Source organism: Giraffa tippelskirchi, chromosome 2 (assembly GCF_054371585.1).
Source record: "Giraffa tippelskirchi isolate mGirTip1 chromosome 2, T2T-mGirTip1v1.2.pri, whole genome shotgun sequence".
Taxonomy (NCBI): domain Eukaryota; kingdom Metazoa; phylum Chordata; class Mammalia; order Artiodactyla; family Giraffidae; genus Giraffa; species Giraffa tippelskirchi.
Genome location: NC_137276.1, coordinates 115,866,110 through 115,887,988, shown reverse-complemented (window position 1 = coordinate 115,887,988; position 21,879 = coordinate 115,866,110). Strand labels below are relative to the sequence as shown.

The window sequence follows — 21,879 nt, the reverse complement described above, 5'->3', positions numbered from 1 at the left end:
CGGGAATTGGTGATGGACAGAGAGGCCTGGAGTGCTGCAATTCATGGGGTCACAGAGAGTCGGACACGACTGAGCGACTGAACTGAACTGAACTGAACAGGCAGATGGGCAGTCTGCAGGTTGGAGTGGACAGGGGCACAGAAGGCAGCACAGATGTCCCAGGACTGGGCCATAGGTTTCATGATGTCTCAGTGATGAAGACCAAGAAATTGAATTAGTTAAAATGCCCGGAGCCCTACGTGCATTGTGCTCCCCTGAGAATATCTGCTCTCATAAGAATTTACCTTGTAAAATGTTCCGGAGTCAGCCCTTTGTGGGATCGGCTGTTTCTTCTGTTACTAACACAATGCAGATGACATTCTGGGACAAGGAGGGGGCCGCTCCTGGGGCAGCTGCTTTGAATGTGGCTCAGTGTGGGAATAGGTGCCTGGAAAAGGTCTCTAGAACAAAGTGTGCTGACATAATCCAGCGTGGGTTACACTTGTGCTGGTGTTAATTGTCCACAGATGGCATCCAGGTTCCCTGGGAACCTGCATAAATCAAGAAGGCTTGGTAGAATCACGTTGATTTGTTTTGCCCATTTTAACTTGTATCTTTTTAGTAAAAGATATAGTCTTTGTGGCTCAGAATTCCATTTCATGTTCCCTTCCAGTGAGAGAACCAGCTTATTTCATGAACTAGTAGGCTGTCTGTGTCCTCACCTTTCTGTTTGAGCTCTCAAAATCAAACTTACGTGGTTTAAAGTCAGGAGTTTGTAGAGGTAACAGAAGGTGTTCCAAGGAGCAAAAGACCACACCCCTGCCCTGTCCTTACCAGTCAGCATTCCACATTCACCTCTCCCCAGCCAAAAATCAAGTGCCTGCCTCCCTGAGTTGTCACACTCTTCCTTAGGACTTAAAGACTCAGGAGAACTTCTTTGGAGAGCTGCATGCAAGTGCCTGCCTCCCTGAGTTGTCACACTCTTCCTTGGGACTTAAAGACTCAGGAGAACTTCTTTGGAGAGCTGCATGCAGGAGGCAGGTTAGCCAGGGCAGAGTGGCCCTGACCTCCAGCTGCAGGGCTGGTGGCCCTTCATCATTTGAATTCTTTGATACATGACAGACACCCCACTGCTTTGTGACTGGAAACATTCGTTTCTTTGCTCCTGATTCTGTGGGCCAGTGGTCTGGGCAGGGCTCAGCCAGACTGTTCTTCTGCTGGCCTTCCCATGGACCTGTTACCAGACAGCTAATGGGAACCGCTGCTCTAGGATAACCTCTCTTCCATTTTCGGTTGGGGCCACAAGTATCCAGTGAGCTACATGGTAGCTGAAGAGTTCCCCTGGGTGAAAATGCAAGCTGACAAGGCCTTCCTAGGCTTAGGCTTGGGTATCAAAGTATCCCCTCTGCTTTGTTCTGCTGGTCTAATTGAGGCATAGTCTGGCTCAGATTTGGGGTTTGAGGACATGTATTGCAGCTTCTGATGGAGAGTTGCAGAGAATTTGTGCCATTTTGAATCTAAGACTCCATGCTCTGACAGCCCTGAAACCAGATCATTTCATTTGATTGTCATCCACTGATTTTTAAACTTTTTATTTTTAAATTTTGATTGTTATAAAATATACCTAACATAAAATGTAACATCTTAGCCATTTGTAAGTGCACACTGTTGTGCAGCCATCACCACAGTCCATCTCCAGAAGTCTGTCATCTTCTTAAACTGAAACTCTATTCCCTATAAACAGAAACCCCCCTCTCCCCTCCTCTAGCCCCTGGTAACCATCCTTCTACTTCCTGTTTCTATGACATCATTCACAGATTTTTCAAAAATTCAGTAGACATTGATTATACATCTACTCTGGGTCAGACATTATGCTTAAACTCAGAGATGAGTAATCACTTGCTCTCAGAAAACAGCCCAGTGAGGGGATGAGTGCATTTTGGGGACAGGAGGACAGCTTTAGGCACACAATCACTCCTTCAGTTATTTTCCCTCATGCAGTTAACACATATCTGCATGCACATTGGTAGATATGATCTCATGCTTCTATAGCTGTTCACTTCAGCAGGCTTTTTTTTCCCTTTTTTTTTTTTTTGGCCATGCCGCACGGCATGTGGGATCTTAATTCCCTGACCAGGGATCCAACCCATGCCCCCTGCATTGGAAGCACAAAGTCTTAACCATTAGACCGCCACTTCTGCAGACATTTAGTGACTGCCACTCAGGGTCTAGCTCTTTCTCGGCTCTGACTGCAGAAGGGGGTACTTCCCTGGTGGTCCAGTGTCTAAGACTCTACTTTCAATTCAGGGGGCACAGGTTGGATCCCTGGTCAGCAGCCACCAAGAGATTAGCTGAGGCTAGGGTCAGCCTGACCTGAGGTCATGACTGTCAGGCACAGAGTTAATCTCAGGGATTTGGGATTTCTTCCCAATTTTTGCACCTCTGCCTGGGCTCCTTCCTGGAGGCTAGCTCATGGCAGAGGACCTCTGCAGAAACCTGCTGAGGATGGACAAGCTAGTGTCGTCTGTCCCTGAAAGGCAGCTCTGATCAGGAGAGGCCTTAATGCTGGGCAAGCACAGTCGATCTTCCTTGGATCCTGCTCAGTCCTCTAGCCTGCCCTCCTCTCCTGGGTCTCTTCCTTCAGAGGCTGTGCCAGGCCCGGGGCCTCTGTTGCTCTGACCTCTTCCCTGTGGAAGGGAGGCTCAGCAGAAGTGCCCGTCGCAGCCGGTGAGGTGCTCTTGGTCATCATCTTTCCCCTCATCCGTCAGCCTCGCAGGTGTGCTTGGCCAGAGGGTGCCTGGAGGGCCTCACGGTGGATTCCTGTCCCATGCTCCTGAGGTTTCAAGAGGAAAACACTCAGCCTTGGAATGTCCCACAGAGGGGAGGAGAGGATTCTTGGCATTCCTAGTCCCTCTGGGCTGGGGAGTTCAGCGGAGACTCCTGCGGAGGCAGGTCAGGCCCTGGCGCTGGGGGGCTGGACTCTGGGGGCCCCACCCGCACGCTCTGTCCTCCCTCAGGCTATCTGGAATTTTCCTCTCCGCCCAAGTCCTTCCCTGAGGGTCAGCTGCCCCACTGGGGATAGTAAGGAAGCTGGGTGGGAATCAGCTCCTTCATCTCTAGCGGTCAGCACAGACCATGCCCAGAGTAGGGAGGCCTCCTAGCCCCTCTTCAGGAGGATAAGTAAATGCCGGGGCACAAAAGCATCTCCATACACTGAGGTCCACACCAGAGATTTGCAGGCAAGTCCAAGTCTTCCGCCCTGGGAGGTCAGTGTCTCTCTCCTGGTGTGGGCCAGGACAGTGGGGCTCAGAGAAGGCCGTAACTTGCAGGCATGTGGAATCAATGAAGAGAGACTGGAGCTTGGATCTGCCTGTGGCTTGCAGGCATCTCCTCCCCATGGAGGACAGAAGGGTGTTCCATCAGGTTATCCGTACAGGGAGGGTTCCCTGGATTCCCAGTTATAGCCCTGCCTGGCTCTCCCTCTTCACTGCCAGCCCAAAGTTTCTGAGAAGCAGGGGGCCATGGAGCCGTACCATCCCCCCATCACAGCAACACTCCTGCTTGCAGCCCCTCACTGAGACCCCCGTCTCTTCCCAGCAGTGAAGTCTCCCTCCTCGTCCCGATGCCCCTGTGCTGTCTCTCACTTACCTTCCTGAGATCCAGAGTGGACCTGTGGCCCCCTGCTCTTGTCCTGTCCAGACTCTCATGGGTGCAGTAACCTGTCAGCCCCTTCAACCCACGGCCCAGCCTGCTTCTTTGACCCCCAGGGTCCTTCTTGCTGGTTTCTCCTGCAGCCCTCAACCCTGCCCCACAGATCTGATGTCTCCTGCCTCAGTGCCTGGCCCAGCCCCTTGCCCCTGCCCTCAGCCCGCCCAGCCCCACTGCCTTCCCCATGCAGGTCCAACCTGCCCGCAGGCCCAGAGCGGATTCTGTTCCTTATGGTTTGCCCAGTCATCTCAGCAGCCTGGCAGCTCCCAGAGGCCCCTGCTCTGTGGTGAGCACCTTGGGGGCATTTCCTTGACAAATCCCGACAATGCGCCCTTTTACCTATGAGGAAACTGAGGGCTGAGTGAGGTGTGTGGGCTGGGTGTCCGAGCCCAGACCGTAGCCTTCACCCTGACCCGCAGCTGTCCCCCTTCCGTGTCCCCTCTGAGGAGCACCGCACTGGACAGACACGGCATTTGTGCTGTTGGTCTTTGCTGGGGCATCTTATCTCCATGAGGCGACAAGCACCTGGAGGGCAGAGGCTGCACTTCCCATGACCTGATAACTGCAGCTCCTCACACCCACCTCCTATTGGGCATCTGTGGAGTTTTCTCCAGGCTCTCATTGCCATGGAGCCCAGCAGCTGGGTGGAATGGAGCTGGACTGCCCATTGTCTGCCTGGCTCCCTGGGGAAAACACCCAGGGCCTCGGGATCAGGGGTGGGTGGTCCCAGGCTCTGCCCGCCAGGCCCCACTTGCCTGGAGGGTCTGACACCCCGGGTCTCAGTGGCTAGGCCTTGCTGTCTCTTCTCCAGGTTGTCATTCTGCTAATTTTGAGATTCTAAGTTTTTAGTATCTTCCCCTCTTCTTCCTCTTCCTTCTTTGAAGGGGGAGGTAGGGAGGATAAATGTTAAATGGTTTGTGAATTTATGGGGATTTGCTCTAGTAAACTATTATATTTTCTAACAATGTTTCTACAGCCTTTGTCTCAACAGTTTAGGTCTGCCGCAGGCTGCCAAGCCAAACAGTTAGTTTTGGCTGCCTGCACCCTCCTTTACTGAAATATTACACATTCCTCTCCAGTGAGTGGGACGTAAAAATAGAGCCTGGGCTCAGTTGTGGTCTTTCTGTTTTTAGAACAGACGTGGCCGGCTGAGACCCAGTTCCCCACATGGGCAGCTGACACCCCAGCTTGGCTCAGCTGGCCTGAGCCCCCCGGGTGCACAGCCCTGGGCTCTAGCCATCACCTGGGAGGTTGCAGGTGGGGTCCTCAGCATCCGTGTGAGAGGAGAGGGCTTCCTGAGTAGTCCCACCTCTCCCGTCTCAGCCCTCTTGTGTGAGACCGTGGGCTTGAGTCCCCCATGGACTTGCTATCTGAGTCGAGAGCTGTTGACCTTGGGCTGCTTTCTGTGTGAGGCACCCCATTGCTGGACCCAGTTCGGTGTGGCTGCCAGGTTCCTGAGAGCTCTTCCTCTGCACCTGGAGAAACTGACTTTTTTCCAGGACGGAGAACATCGCACGAGAACTTCCTGACTTTCTAGCATTCATCACAGGCTCTGGAGGCAGTCTCCCTGCTGGCCTGCCAGGTTCTGAGGCTGGGCTGTCCCCTCCTTCTCACTGATCGGCTCCAGTGTCAGAAGACCCCCTTTCCTAGCTTCAGGGGTCTGGGGAAAGTGAGGTCAGAGATCTCTTGGGGAGCCTACGGGACAGCACGGTGGCTACACCATGTCCCAGCAGGGAGTGTCTTACTCAGACTCCACGCCTGACAGTGGGCCAGGCTGGGGCTCCAGAGTCTCACTCACTTCCGGGCACAGACACTGCCTGCGTGTCCCAGCTGCAGACATTTAGCTTACGACCCTGGTGGCCAGAGGAAGGCGGGAGGGGGCCAGTGCCCAGAGGGCAATACTGACCTCCCCCAGGGAGCTGAGATACCTCTGACCAAGCAGAAGAGGGGCAGAGACCAGTAGCCTGCATTTATTGAGCACTTACTATATGCCAAGGCTGGTTCTAAAACAACAGTCCTGGGAGGTAAGGATAATCATTACTCCGTTTTTACTGGAGAAGAAAAGAGCTCAGTTTTGGGTTGGGTCATTGGTGTGTTTACCCTTAACTGAGAGGAGCAGGTTCCGGACAGAAGGTGGTTATGGCTCTGGTTTTGAGCCGGTGAGCAGAAGGCTCTTCTGAAGTGGACCTGGGGTTTGGGGGACGTCCCAGGAGAAAGTGCAGGAGACAGGACAGGCTGAGTCCTGGCCTGGTAGGGAAGGGCTGCCCAGGGCGCTGGAGTCATGGAAACAAAAGCAAGGATGCCTCCTCTAAAGCACAAAGGGAGCTGCAATGCAGGTGCTGCTTCTGTGTGACCCGGACAACAGTGTCTTTGAAAATGACCAGGAGCCATTTTCACTGTGTCCTGGTCCAGTTTTGCTGGTATTCTGGGGTCTTAGAGCCAAGGAAGATGAACTGTAGTCAGGGAAAAAAGGCCTTCTGTCCCTCTTCTTTTTCCTTCCCTGCCCCTTCCCAACAGGCACATGTTATTTTGTTTTTTATTTTATTATTATTTTTGGCTGCATTGAGCGCTCTTTTTTTTGCATGGGCTTTCTCTAGTTGTGGCGAGTGATGGGCTACCCTTTGTTGTGGTGTGCCAGCTTGTCATTGCAGTGGCTTCTCTTGTGGAGCACAGGCTCTAGGCATATGGACTTCAGTAGTTGTGGTGCATAGGCTTAGTTGCCCTGCAGCACGTGGCATCTTCCCGGGCCAGGGATTGAACCCATGTCCCCTGCAATGGCAGGCGGATTCTTACCTACTGCACCACCAAGGAAGTCCCCAGGCGTGTGTTTTCAACACAAACCACAAACCTTTGCCCTTTGGGGCGAGAAGTAGGAAAGAAAGAGACCCTCACCAGTGCAGCTGATCAAGGAAGACTGTTTCTTAAAAGGGGGCTATAATCATAATTCTATTTGCAGACTGGAAAACACAAATGCCTGGTTAAGAAAAAAAAAGTCCTAGAAGCTGATGTATTAGAACTTTATTTCTTCTATAACTTCTTATTTTTCCCATTTTCACCTTAGAGCGCCCCAAACCAGGTAGCCACCCCAATTCAGCATGGCCCCCTCTTCTACCCAGATGTCACCCTCCTGAGGAACTGTCATGAGGGCTCTGGTGGCCCACGGAGCCATAGAAGCCTCCGTGGTTGTGTTGCAGGTTGTCACTTCCAGCTCAGTGCTGCTTGGGTGTCCTGATGGAGGGCCTGAAGCAGCCCTGGAACCACTGCGACTCTCCCCAGGGTCCTTGGCTTCCCTCCCCAGCGTCCTTGGCTTGGCCCACTGCTGCCCTCTGTGTAGACCTGTGTTCAGCCCAGGCTTCCAGGGGCTTCTCCCCACTGGAGAAATGTTGATCCTAAAAAAGCCTAAAGTTTGATGAACTGCTCAGTATAAATACTTTTCTTACCCAACAATTTCTAGCTCAATCTCAACTCAGTTCTCTCAGTCTCAATTCCAAGCTTTTTTTTTTTTGGCACTTTGCATATTTAAAGAACTCATCATCTCTATGTCCACATTCTCCCTATATTTTATTGTGGAATTTGGAAATATGTGGGCTTCCCAAGTGGCTCAGTGGTAAAGAATCCACCTGCAATGTAGGAGACTCAGGTTCAATCCCTGGGTTGAGAAGATTCTCTGGAGAAGGAAATGGCAACCCACCCGATTATTCTTGTCTGGAAAATCCCATGGACAGAGGAGGCTGGCAGGCTACAGTCCATGGGGTCTCAAAGAGTTGGACATGACTGAGCAACTGAGCACGCACACATGCACGCATGGAAATATGGAGTATTTGAGAATGATTCCCTCAGAAACCTACAAATCAGATTAGGTTGCTGATATACAGAAATCCTGCTGTATATGAGGATCTCTGGTGTTTATAAAGACATTGTCCATAGCAGCCACTGGCTTTTTATATGTTATGTGATGCCCAGCATAGCTGCAAGCCTAGAATCACTTGCTCCAGATTGGAAACCCAGCCACACAATCTCTTAATGGACTATCTCTTAATCTCTTATGTGACCTAGGACAATTCACTCATTTGCTCCAAACTTCCATCTTTCTCTTTTGTAGGATAAAAACTTTTAAGATGAAAAACCCAACAAGAAAGGAAACTGAGTCTGGTGCACTGGATGCACTCAGAATCTACATTTGTTCTGAGCCCCAGCACCTGAGCTTTGATGTCGTTTCTTGGGTTTTGTATCTTACAGCCCTGAGCTTCAATGCAGCCTGTGCTTGTAGCTAGAGTTCCTTGTGGCCTCATCATCTTGAAGGGTGTCCTCTGGCTATCAGAATCTGGGCTTTTAGGAAAAGTCTCAGCCAGATAGAACATGTGCACCTCCCTGGGCTCAGGTCTCCAGCTTCTGTGGGAAAAGCAGTGTTTCTATCCTTGTCCTAACAAACATGTTGCAGTGGCGAGACTCCTGGGAGAGTGCTGTTTATAAAACCTAGATTGGAATCACCATTTATTAAATGAAGGTGTATGTATTAAATTAACAGAGAACCATGTTTTAATAGGGAACCAATGGTTGCAATTGCTACCCTCATACATAGTGAACAGCATTAAAAATTGGGGCAGCTCCTGGCAAACAAATTTGGTATGCACCCAAAATCATGATAGAAGAAAGGTTTAAACCTGCTGTAGTCTGGTGTTTCACTTCTGGAAATCTGACTAAATTAACTCCAAATGGGGAGAGCTATATACAAGAAGACGTTCATGACAGCCTTAATTATAACAACAAAAATTAGAAGTAGCCAATTGTCTGATAAGAAAGTGGGAAAGTAGATGGTGGGACAGTCACTGAATGAAATGTCTTATGCCCTTTAAAATGAATGGTTACAAAGACCACACCCCACCACTGATGATGGTTCTAAGTGAAAAAACAATACCCAAATTATATGCATAGCAGAACTGCAATGTCATAAAACACATATCTGAAAAAGATTACATGAGAATACAAAAAGAAATAGAGATTATGGGAAGAAGGAAAGGTTATGAATGTTTTTTTCTAATTCCCCAAATTTTAGCATATAGTTTTAATACTCTTATTATTTTTCTTTTCATATTTATTTATTTGGCTGAGACAGGTCTTAGTTGTGGCATGTGGAATCTTTTTAGTTGTAGCCTGTGGGATCTAGTTCCCTGACCAGGGATTGAACCCAGACCCCCTGCACTGGGAACTTGGTGTCCTAGCCACTAGACTGTCAGGGAAGTCCTGATACCTTTATTTTAAAAAGAAGAAGAAGAAAGGAATGTATGCGAGAGTAGAAGTAGAGAGGAAGAGAGGAATGTTCCAGCTTGATTTTAGAAGTCATTGAGGTAGCAGATTGCTCACTCTGTAGGATTTGGGAACAACACCTTCCAGGGTGCATTACTGTTAAGAGGGGTTAGGTTTCCACCCAGGGATTTGTTGATCATACAGCTCAACCTTGGCCTTCCCAGGTGGTGCGGTGGTAACGAATCCGCCTGCCGATGTAGGAAACTCAAAAGAGATGTGGGTTCTGTCCCTGGGTTGGGAAGATCCTCTGGAGGAGGAAATAGCAACCCACTCCAGTATTCTTGCCTGCGAAATCCAATGGACAGAGGAGCCTGGTGGGCTAGAGTCCATGGGGTTGCAAAGAGTTGGACACAACTGAGTATGCCCAGCTCAGTCCTACTGCTTTTAGTGGTTAGCAGCATCAGAGTAAGACAAGTGTCTTGGGGCTCTTGGATGTGGGATATGACCCTGCCCTCAAGGGTTCCCACCTAACAGGACCAGGATCAGCTGAGAGCAGCAGGGAAACGCTGAGGAGAGCACAGGAGAGGAAGCCTGTCTTGTCAGCCAGATGCCACAGACTGGGGGCATCCAGTAACAGACATTCACTTCCCACAGTTCTGGGGCTAGGACTCCAAGGTTACAGTGCCAGCAGGTTGGCCCTGAAGAGACTCCTCTTCCTGATTTACAGATGGCCTTCTTCTTCCTGTGTCCTTATGCGGTAGAGAGAGCGAGCATGTCTCTGTCTCATAAGGGCACTAATCCTGTCATGAGGGCTCACCCTCATGACCTCACCTAAACCTCTTAAAGGCTCTGCCTCCAAATACTAACTTTGGAAGTTAGGCCTTCAACTTAGGAATTTGAGGCACACAAACATGCAGTCCTTAGCAGGCATGAAGGCAGAGTGTGGGGCGTAGGGGAGGGGTCAAGTCTTTGTAGCTGCACTCAGGCCTACCCTTGACTTTCCTGGTTTAGTCCAGGAAAGCAGGATCTGACTGCTGGATTTTGTTTTCACCCTTGCCGGCTGTCATTAGTCAGGAAGGAAGAGGCCTGTGAGGTGGGGACTTGGTTCTGGGTTTGGATCCTCACTGCAGTGCTGTAAGGCTGACCGTGAGCCCTTCCTTGTTGTTGCCAAGGAGACAGTCACCCTCCTCAGGAAGGTGTGGGAATCTCTCTTGAAGAGCCAGGTGGGTGATCCGCTCACCAAGCAGAGGCCTTAGTCGTCAGTCAGAGGCAAGAGTCTCAGAAGTTTGTAGCATCCAGAGTGAAGGGCCTTGCTCTCAAAGCTTCTGCCATGTTTCAGGGATGTGATGGCAGTCCTGCAAATCACTACTGAGGACAGACAGACAGTTCTAGTAGATGGACAGCAGGCAGTTGTTTGCTACGGGAGATGTTTGGGCTGGCACACCTGTTCTGTTGACTGAAGGTGTTGCTGTACTTCTCCTCCCCTCCCCCATCCCGCTAGAGTCAGATGGAGTTCAGCATCTCCTCCTTATCCATCCAAGAGCCGAGCTGCAGCACCGCCGGCGAGCCCAGGCCACCATCCAAAGCTCCTCAGGGTTCACAGGCCCTCCGGCCCCCACAGGGCAGCAAGTCCTCCAGCCTGGATGCTCTGGGTCCTGCCTGGAAGGAAGAGGAGGCGTCCTTCTGGAAGATCAATGCAGAGCGGTCCCGCGGGGAGGGCCCGGAGGCCGAGTTCCAGTCGCTGACCCCCAGCCAGATCAAATCTATGGAGAAAGGGGAGAAGGTCCTGCCAGCCTGTTACCGGCAGGAGCCAGCCCCGAGGGCCAGGGAGGCGAAGGTGGAAAAGCCCAGCAGCCTCCGCCAGGAGCAGCGGGCTGCTCCCAGCGTCAGCACGGAGTATGAGAGGCCCCAGCCCACCCAGGCCTGCACCAGCTCTCCAAGCGAAGCCGGCCTCTCTGGGCCCGTGGGAAAGCCCCCCTCTCCCGAGGCCGTGGAGGACATGGAGGATGCTCTGTTCTTGGAACCTGTGCCTGTACAGGTGGGTGTCTCGCTTCAGCCAGGGTCTCCTTGCTGAAGGGATGAGGGCTGCCTCACACAGGTGGGCCACAGATGCCCATGCTTTCTTCTTCCTCTGACATCCCTCGGACGCCTGCTGGGTTGTCACTCAGCAACCAACAGACATGCAGGAAACGTGTTCAGTGAGCCTGTCTGGGTGCCATGACTTGTCTGCCTGCTGTGTGGTCGTGTCTCAGATGCCCCCCTCCCTTCCCTGCTTGTGTGAGGGCAGGTGACGAAGGATCATGGGGACAGTGAGCAGAAGACTCGAGGGGGAAGCTGGCAGTGTGGGTGGGGTTTGAATGCCAGCTCCACGCAGGGGCCTGGGAGGCTGGGCTGCTCTGTGGGTGAGGAAGGGAGCTGCAGGTGTCCTGAGGGCACATGGAGAAGCAGGCAGGACCCCCAGACCTCCACCAGGAGCAGCTGTGCTTGTTTGCAGATCACAGGAGACTCACTTCGGTAGTGATGGGCAGCTTCTCGTTTCCAAGCAAAACAAAGTTAGGTGTCCCAAGTGGAGTCCTAAGGAAAGGACTTCTTTCCGGGGATGCAAGAGAAGGAAAAGAAAGATCTGAGAGGTTCACTGCCGAGGTGCAGTGAGTCGTGACGAAAGGGCCCTGCAAGAGAACAGGCAGTGTGAGTGGCTTCTCCATGTTTTCCCAGTGTTGTGGAGCATCGGCTTTTGTCTTTGTTAGCTGGTCTTCATTACTTGAGAAAATTCAGCAAAGAGAAAAGAAAATATCTGGTTAGGACTTTAAATGGAGCTAGTGTTGAAGGCTCGCCCAAGTCCAAAATAAATAAGTGTGTGTGTGTGTGCACGCGTGCACGTGTGCGCACTGTAAGACACTTTAGTTGTGTCTGACTTCTTTGCAACCCCATGGACTGTAGCCTGCCAGGCTCCTCTGTCCATGGGATTCTCCAGGCAAGAATACTGGAGTGGATTGCCATGCCCTCCTTCAGGGTATCTTCCCAACCCAGGGGATCTTCCCAAACCAGGGGATCTTCCCAACCCAAGGATTGAACCCACGTCTCCTGTGGCTCCTGCATTGCAGGCTATTCTTTACTGCTGAGCAACCAGGGAAGCCCAAATAAACAGGTAGTAGTATTTCAGAGGGAGGCTGTGGTTTTGAGACATTGTTTTATAATGAACAAAGAGATACTTGGACAAGGCACGTCTGAGAACCATTTCTGGGGGAAAATGGTGGCCTACTCGTGGACCTGGGTGAGGCCATGAGCAAGGCTTCGTTCATGGAGATGGACGGCACTTCGCAGAGCTTTACTGCTTCCTGACCTTCAGAGCTTTTCTGCATGGGCTGCAGTGCTTGCCGAGGTCCTAGGGAGGCACAGGGAGGACGGCCATGGGGTGATGGAGGCCCCCCAGGTCTCCCAGGAGCACCACCTTGTGATGCTGGCCCTGAGGCTGGCTGGCTGCCTGCCCAGTGGCTCTCTCGCACAGACTCAGGCAACCCACTGCTCTCTTGACAGTCTGCACTGGGGTCTTCCTCTGAGGGAAGCATTTATATAAGATATGTGAGAATCTTAATTGTAAAGAGATGCAGGAAAGTGTTTGTGTGTAGGAATGGGGTGGAATATGGGACAGAGCCCATGAAATCCTCTGAAAGAACTGATTTCTGAGGGCAGAGCACAGAGTGAAATGCTGCTGCACTGAGAACACTGGTAGGAAACCAGAAAAAGGAATGTATGCCTGAACCCTTTGGCTTTTTAAGCTCTGACTCAATCTGAGGGGCAGCAAAAGCCTCAGACCTGCTGCAGGGGGAGCTGCTTAGCCCATTGCCTCTGTTGCCTCTGTGGCAGCGCCTTCCATCTGGCAGCTTGTGGAGGGCACAGTCTCAAGGCTGCCTTGCTCAGGAAGACTGCAGACACCAGGTAAACAGGTACTTGTGTTAGACCCAGCAGAAGGGTCTCTCAACTCAGGTGGCTGGCAGAAGCCTGTGGAAATATGTCTGAATCAGCTCACGGATGGCCCTTTAAAACCCCATGTCTTCTAAGTGGGCAGTCTGTGACCTGAAGAATGGTCCTGGGTTAGGGAAAATCACTCCAGAACCTGCCCACACCATCTGAAAGAAGTAAGTTTTATATCCATTCTCGTATTTTTCATTCCCTCAACATGGTAATTTATTTTGTTTTGTCTGTCACTGTGTATGTGTGTTTCATATTAGAAAGACTATCTTCTTAACGTGTTCTCTTACTCCACAGGTGACTAAATTTAAACATGCCCCTCATTCAAAAATAGAAAAGATACATTTTTCTCCTTTTCTCTCCAGGTGGGGTCTACAGTCTGCCCTCAGGCGTGCCTGGGGACAGAAAGGGGTATGTGTTGGATCCTGGAAGAGTTTGGCTTGCACTGAGCTTTATTTAATTTTCTGGTTCCCAGCACTGAGGCAAATTGAGGTCAGGGAGCCTCTGAGACGGAAGTACGCTATTTCATTTGGGTCATTTTAAATGAGATGCTGTTTTTAGAGTGTGCTGACTTGAAAAAAGCCTCATGCTTTACTTTGGTGTTTTTGTTCCTTCTACAGGTCAGCTCAAGTAATGTCATCTTGAAGACAGGATTTGATTTTCTGGACAACTGGTAAAGTGGATTAGACAGAACAAACAAACCAAGAATCCCCAAATGTTTTCCAAAGTGGTATGGTGAAGGGGGAGATTAAACAAAAGGGCAGCATTCCCACTCTTTCCAGAATCATTTGGAAGCTGGTTAATATTGCCTTGGCCAGCTCTTCAGATTTTTCCCTTTTTGGTAAGACCAGATATCTGTGCTATTTTCAACAATTTGATAACAGAAGTTTTACATCTGGAATTTTTAAAAACTCTTAGGAATTCAGTAAATCTTAAAAATAAAAGCTGTGCTCTAGCTTTACCCAGTTTTCCCCCTCCTTCGAGAAAGAGTTTTCTCAACCATGTCACAAAAATCATAGAGTGATTCCCACCTCCTCTCTGTCCCCACCCTTTTAAAAATGCACGGGGCTCCTTTTGATGGGTGGCTGTTGAGGACGTCCTCAGTAGTCATGGCGCTGGGCGCCCGCTGTGACCACGGGGAGACCTACCTGCCCCTTAAGTCCACACCAGCAGCCCCAGCTGTCCGGCTTCTGGTGCGGAAGCCACGCCTCTTCCTCTGCAGAAGCCACGCCTCTGTATCACGTGCCACCCTTCACTCCACCTCACTTCCAGGAAACGGATCATGGGCACGTGGCAGAGGTTGTCTTTAAACTGCCTGCCATGCTACTTACTCAGACTCTTCATCTTTGTTTAACAAGTTGCACGTTTTAAAGTTTTGTATTAACTTTACTTGATTTTGTATCTAGATTTAGCAGTTATAGGGCTACCGCTTTTCTTGGGTTTGTACCAGTTTCCCCTTGGAAGTTCTTTGCTACTTTCCTGACCTTTTAGGTGTTTCCTGTCCTGGGCATCTGCAGGAGTCAGGGCAGATGACAGGCATTGCTGGAAGACCAAGCTCTTCTGATTAGTTGCGTTGGAACCTTCTGGCGTGAAGCTGGCAGGGGCAGTGTATGTCCTTCATCCCAAGGACTGCTCAAGCTGTGTCATGATGGACCCTCCCTCAATCCTGATCTCCGACAGAAGTGGAGTCGAGTTTCTGCATGGCCCAAGTGGCGCCCCCTGGGGACCTTCGTGGTCATGGCAACAGCATCTCCTGGAGGTGGACTCGGCTGCCTGCTGTGGTCTCTGCTGCTGGGGTAGTGGGGAGGCGGGCGGGTTAGGGCAGCTTTGAGCCTACCCAGAACGGCAAGGTGTCCTCCACCCAAGATGGGATGGGGTAAGGTCAGAGGAGAGCCCCTGCCCAGTGACCCCAAGTGGTGTGAGCCTGTGGTCCATGCCCCGTCGTGGTCTCCATGTTGCCTCTCACTGTGTTCTCACCTGACGCCTTAATCTCTGCAAATCCTGCCAGTGAGCACCTGATTTCAGTATCAAAGTGTGTCTTTTTAAAATGCCTTTCTGTTTCATATGACATTCTGAAATGATTTCTAGAATATTTTATCTGGCTCCAAGGTAAAGCACATGGCAACTTGTTTTTTTCCCAGAAAGTTTCTGCCAAAACTGTGGCCTAGCCAACTTTTGGTTTGGTTTCTACCAATTGCATTATGTCCCTAAACCTCATTTGGCTCCTTGGGGTCTTGAGTTTGACCTTTCTCCTCTGGTGACTGACTGTACTGTGGTGAATACAAGTTCTTTCTGCCCTGTTTAAGTACAGTTGAAACATTCAAGGGAAAAAGATTCCTAGCACGGTGATGAGGGGGAAAGAATCCTAGAAATCCCAGCTGGAATTGCACAGCTGGGTACCAGCCCTACAGGTCAGCCACTGAGCTTCAGAGCTGGGCTTGCCACCTGTCTCCACTTGCAGCTTTGAGCACAGTGGACTGTGTTAGAATCCATGCTTGAAAGCAGGGTCTGCTTAAGAAAAAAAGATGTCCAGAAGTTGCATTCCTTAGTGTTGGCATATCAAGAAAGAAAAATCTGTGTCCTGGGACAGTTAGCCAAGGTGATCTATCTGTTCTTTTGAGAGAGAACTCTAATTTCTTTTCCACTTTCTCATAAAACCCAGTATTCCCATCAAGTTCTCCTGGTAGCTGAGGGGATTTGGGGATTACTGAAAGGTTCTGCCTCTTTTATCATCATCTGGGGTCCAGTACTCAGTGGTATTCAGGTCTCTGTAACAATGTCTAAAGTTTCATAAAGGTACAGCCTCCTTAGATTAAATGTAAAATCACAGCTTGGGAAATCCTAGAGGGAGTTGTGAAATTGTATTGCTTTGCTTTGCAAAGTAATAAAACTTGAGAGGGAGAGGTGATTGCCTGGAGGACGCATGCTCATGGGTCACCATCCTGCCTGAACTGCAGATTCTCCCCTTAACCCTGGGCAGTCCATGTTAAGATGGTGCCTTTCACCATCCTCCTGGGAATCTGTGTTTGGTGTGTCCAAGTAAGGGAAAATTAAACTCACATTTGCCACCTTTTTTTTTTTTTGCCACATATCAAGATGGCATTTCTAAAACCAGACGTTTATATTATTTTAAAAATGCACACTTTTCAGTTGAAGCCTAATATGGTTTTGCATCCTTCCTCCTTCATCCTGGCCACCCTGTTGTCTGCTCCTGAGTTTCAGCTCAGGGATTCAGTGTCTTGCTTTGGGTGACTAACTGCAAAATCTCCACCAGGAAGGTAGAAACCAGTCTCAGTTCTTTCACTTGGGATCCCTCCCCACTGTATCCTCTGGGTTTAGGGGTGCCACCTGCTTTGGGAACAGTGGGGCATGGCACCCAGCCCCATTGCATCCCTGTGGGTGTCAGAACAGCCTCTTCTTTGATACACATTTTCCAACGTGAAAAATTCTTACCAACTACTTGTAACTTGGTTGTATTTTGTATTAACAGCCTTTAATAAAGCCATTTAAAATTTGTTTGATGTGTCTCTTTGGGACCTCTGCTGGAGTTAGAAAGCCTGCTAGGATGATTGCTTTTGAACCCAGAGGGGAATAAAAGGGTTCATACTAGTTAAAACCAGCTTAAAACCTTGCTTCAGCAGGCCCACTTTGCACAGTCCTGCCTTGGCCCTGTGCAGGTTAGTGGGAAGCAGTAGCCAAGGTGAACAGGTCCCCAGTGGAAGAGGTGGGGTGTACCCCAGAGAGCTCTCATACAGCCCTCCTGTGACATGGAACCCAGGGCATGTCTTTCCAAGACAAGCTGATGGCATCAAGTGAGTGACTCAGAAGGGCAGTGCCATCTCCCCAAAAGCTTTCACCTTGAATGTGATTGAACCTGATTTTTCTTGAAAGAAATATAAACATGGCTCGTGAATTCTATTTTGTTGATTAAGGTGCAGGTGGTAGGTTACCAGTTGTAGATTGATAGAATGTTTAGATGTCAGTTTTTAAAACTAATACCCTCTTAGTACCATTTTTCTAGATACCATACATATGTGTTAATGTATGATATTTGTTTTTCTCTTGACTAACTCTGTATGACAGGCTCTAAGTTCACCCACCTCCTATTTGCAGGGCAGGAGTAGAGAAGCAGACATAGAGAACAGATTTGAGGACACTGCAGGCTAAGGAGAGGGTGGAACGAATTGACTGAGTAGCATTGAAACATATACATTACCGTTTGTAAAGTAGATAGCTCATGGGAAGTTGCTGTATAGCATAGGGATCCCAACCTGGTCCTCTGTGACAACCTAGAGAGGGGAGATGGGGTGTGGGGTGGGAGGGAGCTTCAAGAGGGAGGGGACATATGTATACTTATGGCTGATTCTCATTCCTGTATGGCAGAAACCAACACAACGTTGTAAAACAATTATTCTCCAATTAAAAATTAAAAAAACTAACATCCCTCAAGAAAATGGGGCTCCAGGTGTCAGACTTCTAAGTTATCATGCACAGTGGGGCCTTGCTGACCACAGATTTTGGGGTGAGCAAGTGATTTTACTTGCTGACTCTTTGGTATTACAGTTATTTGATGAAGTATGTGGACTAGCAAGTGTATGTATACCTATGAGAAGAGACAAAGTAGGTTTCCCCTAGGTTTGGCAACCTTTATGGTAGCTCAGTATGTGGAAACAACATAGCTACCAAAGGAAATAAAAGTGTTTCTATGCAAGAGGGAGCCATCAGCATAGACACAAAATATATCTGGGTGTATTCAACACTTGGCAGCCTAGAGGAAAGATGTTGAATCTGAGGGACAAGAATGCTCTTGGTTGTGGGGTGGGGGTATTCATAGGGGCTTGTTTAGAAAATTTCATTGGTCTGATCATATGCTTATATGTAATCTTCTAATGAACTTACAGGTGCCTTGATCCCAAAGATGGGGGGGCACCATAGGAGGGAATTAGTGATTCTGAATCCCACCAAAACTCAGGTGGAAAGCAAGTGAGCAATTCTGAATATAAAATTAAAAATTAACAGCAGCAATACCAACTAGAAACACAAATAAAAGGAAATCAACTCATAATGAGAATTGAAAATACAAGGTATCCAGGAATCAACTTTAACAAGTATACAGACTTTTTTTTTTACAAAGAAAACTATACAAGGAAAATAGAAGATGAAGAGCTGAATAATCCTAGGTGGGATAACAATATTATAAAACTTCATTTTCTTCAAATCATTTTATAAAGTTAGTGTAACCTCAACAAAAATTGCAGTTGGGCATTTGGGGAAGTTGGATAGATTTACACTAAACTGTAGGTGAAAAATAATAGTTCACTGAAAAATGAGAGAAACCTTGTCTGTCAGTTATGAAACATGTTTAGGGGTCTTGGTGCAGGAATAGATTATTAAATCAATGCAGAGCTTGGGGACAAATGGACCCATTAAAAGAGACTTAATTTACAATCAAAGTGACACCAGAAATTGGCAGGGGAAAGGAGGATTCACTATAGGGGATATCAACATGGATTCTTACACAATTCTACATAGAAGGTGGACTCCATAAAGATTCAAGACCAATTTATAAAAGATAAATGTGTAAAGCTAATAGAAATGTCTTGTGACCTAGGGCAAACGCAAGGAAGGACTTCTTTAGTAAAAGTTCAAAAGCACAAACCATAAAGCAAAATACTGATGAGTCACATACATGAAAATTAAGGATTTATGTCAGTGGAGTAAAATTTCAGTAGAGTTAGTGGAAAGGATAGGAGAAGATATGTGCTATGTCAACAGCAATAATGGACAAGTACTAAGAGTACATAGGGGACTTCTCTGGTGGTCCAGTGGTCAAGAATCCACTTGTCAAAGCAAAGGATATAGGTTCGATCCCTGGTGCAGGAAGATCCCACATGCTGCAGAGCAACTAAGCCCATGTTCCACAACTACTAAAGCCCACATACCTAGAGCCTGTGCTCCACAACAAGAAAGGCCACTGCAATGAGAAACCTGAGCACTGCAACTAGAGAGTAGCCCCTACTTGCTGCAACTAGAGAAACCCACATGCAGCAATGAAGACCCCGTGCAGCCAAAAATAGATAAAGTACAAAGGGCACTCTTGCAAATCAACAAAAAGAGGCCAGCAACCTTAACAGAATTAACATTACAGAAAATCCTTAAAAACTGTCAAGCATATGAGAAGTTGCTTAAAATAGTTGACGATCAGAGGGGAAAAATTGCTTGATAATGCCAAGTGTTGGCAGAAATGGAATAGAGCACTGGTTCTCAACCTTGGGTGATTTTGCCTTCCTTGGGGACCTTTGGTAGTGTGGGAAGACATTTTTTTCGTCACCACAACTGAGGGTGAGTATGCTGTTGGCATCTAGTAGGTGGAAGCCAGAGATGCTGCCAGACATCCCAGAGTGTACAGGACAGTCCCACGACAAGGGATGCCCTGCTGTGCCATGCTAAGTTGCTTCAGTCAAGTCCAACTCTGAGCAACCCTATGGATTGTAGCTTGCCAGGCTCCTCTATGCATGGGATTCTCCAGGAAAGAATACTGGAGTGGGTTGCCATGCCCTCCTCCAGGGGATCTTTCCAACCCAGGGACTGAACCTGCATCTCTTAAGTCTCCTACATTGGCAGTCATGTTCTTTACTATTAGTGCCACCTGGGAAGCCTACAACAAAGGATAAACTAGTCCAAAATGTCAGTACTGCTGAGGTTGAGAAAACCTGGGATAGAGGAACTGTACAGCCATTTGTTAAGAATAATCTGGTGCTATTTCACCAAACTGAGGGTCCCCTATTCTGGGACTCCACTGTTCCCCTCCAGGACATGTCTTAAGGAAATTCTCAATCAGGTACTTAAGGAAATATGTACAGGGCTGTTCACTGCAGTTCTGTATGTGGGAGTCAGAGGCAAGCTAGATGTCATTGGGAAGATGGTTAGATAAAATGTGATGGACCATCAAAACAGAAAATTAATAAGGAAACACATGTCTTAAATGATACACTAGAAGAGATGGATCTCATTGATATCTTCAGGACATTCCATCCAAATGCAGAAGAATACACCTTCTTCTCAAGGGCCCATGGAACACTCTCCAGGGTAGACCACATCTTGCATCACAAATCAAACCTCAGTAAATTTAAGAAAATTGAAATCGTATCAAGCATCTTCTCCAACCACAATGCTATAAGACTAAATATCAATTACAAGGAAAAAACTGAAAAACACAGACACATGGAGATTAAACAATACATTTCTGAATAACCAACAGATTACTGAAGAAATCAAAAGGGAAATAAAACAATTTCTGGAAACAAATGACAAGGAAAACACAACAACTCAAAACCTATGGGATGCAGCAAAAGCAGATTTAAGAGGGAAGTAAGTTTATAGCAATACAATCCTACCTCAAGAAACAAGAAAAACATTGAATAGGCAACCTAACTTTACACCTAAAACAACTGGAAAAATAAGAACAGTCCCCCCCCACAATTAGCAGAAGGAAAGAAATAATAAAGTTTCGAGCAGAAATAAATGAAAAAGAAATGAAAGAAACAATAGTAAAGATAAATTAAAAGCTGGTTCTATGAGGAGATAAACAAAATTGACAAACCTTTAGCCAGCCTCATCAAGAAAAAAAGAATCAAATCAACAAAATTAGAAATGAAAAAGGAGAGATTACAACAGACAATGCAGAAATACAAAGGATTATAAGAGAGTATTATGAACAACTATATGGCAATAAAATGGATAACCTAGAAGAAATGGACAGATGCTTAGAAAAGTTCAATCTTCCAAGACTGGACCAGGAAGAAATCAAAATTATGAACAACCCAATTACAAGCACTGAAATTGAAGCTGTAATAAAATCTCCCAAAAAACAAAAGCCCAGGACCAGATGGCTTCACAAACATTTGGAGAAGAGCTAATGTCTATCCTTCTAAAACTCTTTCAAATAATTGCAGAGGAAGGAACACTTCCAAATTCATTCTACAAGGCTGTCATCACCCTGATACCAAAACCAGACAAAGACAACAAAAAAAAGACTACAGGCCAATATCACTGATAAACATAGATGCAAAAATCATCAACAAAATTTAAGCAAACAGAATTAAGCAACACATCAAAAAGTTCATACACCATGATCAAGTAGGTTTTATTTCAGGGATGCAAGGATTCTTCAATATATGCAAATCAATCAATGTGATACACCATATTAACAAACTGAAAGATAAAAGCCATATGATAATCTCAATAGATGCAGAAAAAGCCTTTGACAAAATTCAGCACCCATTTATAATTAAAACTCTTCAAAAAATGGGCATAGAAAGAATCTACCTCAACATAGTAAAGGTCACATATGATAAGCCTACAGCAAACATTATTCTCAATAGTGAAAAACTGAAAGCATTTCCCCTAAGATCAGGAATAAGACAAGAGTGTCCACTTTCACCACTATTATTCAACATAGTTCTTGAAATCCTAGCTATAGCAATAAGGGAAGAAAAAGAAATAAAAGGAATCCAGATTGCAAAAGAAGCAGTAAAACTCTCACTCTTTGCAGGTGACATGATACTGTACATAGAAAACCCTAAAGATAGTATCAGAAAATTACTAGAGCTAATCAGTGAATTTAGCAAAGTTGCAGTATACAAAATCAATACACAGAAATCACTTGCATTTCTATATACTAACAATGAAAAATCAGAAAGAGAAATAAAGGAATCAATCCCATTCACCATTGCAGTCAGTTCGGTTCAATCGCTCAGTCGTGTGCGACTCTTGGCGACCCCATGAATTGCAGCACGCCATGCCTCTCTGTCCATCACCAACTCTCAGAGTCTACCCAAAACCATGTCCATCGAGTCAGTGATGCCATCCAACCATCTCATCCTCTGTCGTCCCCTTCTCCTCCTGCCCCCAATCCTACCCAGCATTAGAGTCTTTTCCAATGAGTCAACTCTTCGCATGAGGTGGCCGAAG

At 47.6% G+C, this 21,879-nt stretch overlaps 1 protein-coding gene across 1 annotated transcript in view; it reads left to right on the top strand.

Moving 5' to 3' along the window:
• Positions 1-16,422, top strand: part of C2H1orf198 (chromosome 2 C1orf198 homolog) — a 35,667-nt gene extending 19,245 nt beyond the window's left edge. The window contains exons 3-4 of the mRNA XM_081574392.1: positions 10,436-10,972; positions 13,527-16,422. Coding sequence (XP_081430518.1) covers positions 10,436-10,972; positions 13,527-13,583 — 594 coding nt within the window. The 3' untranslated portion in view covers positions 13,584-16,422. The remainder of the gene's footprint in view (positions 1-10,435; positions 10,973-13,526) is intronic.
• Positions 16,423-21,879: the final 5,457 nt, after the last annotated feature.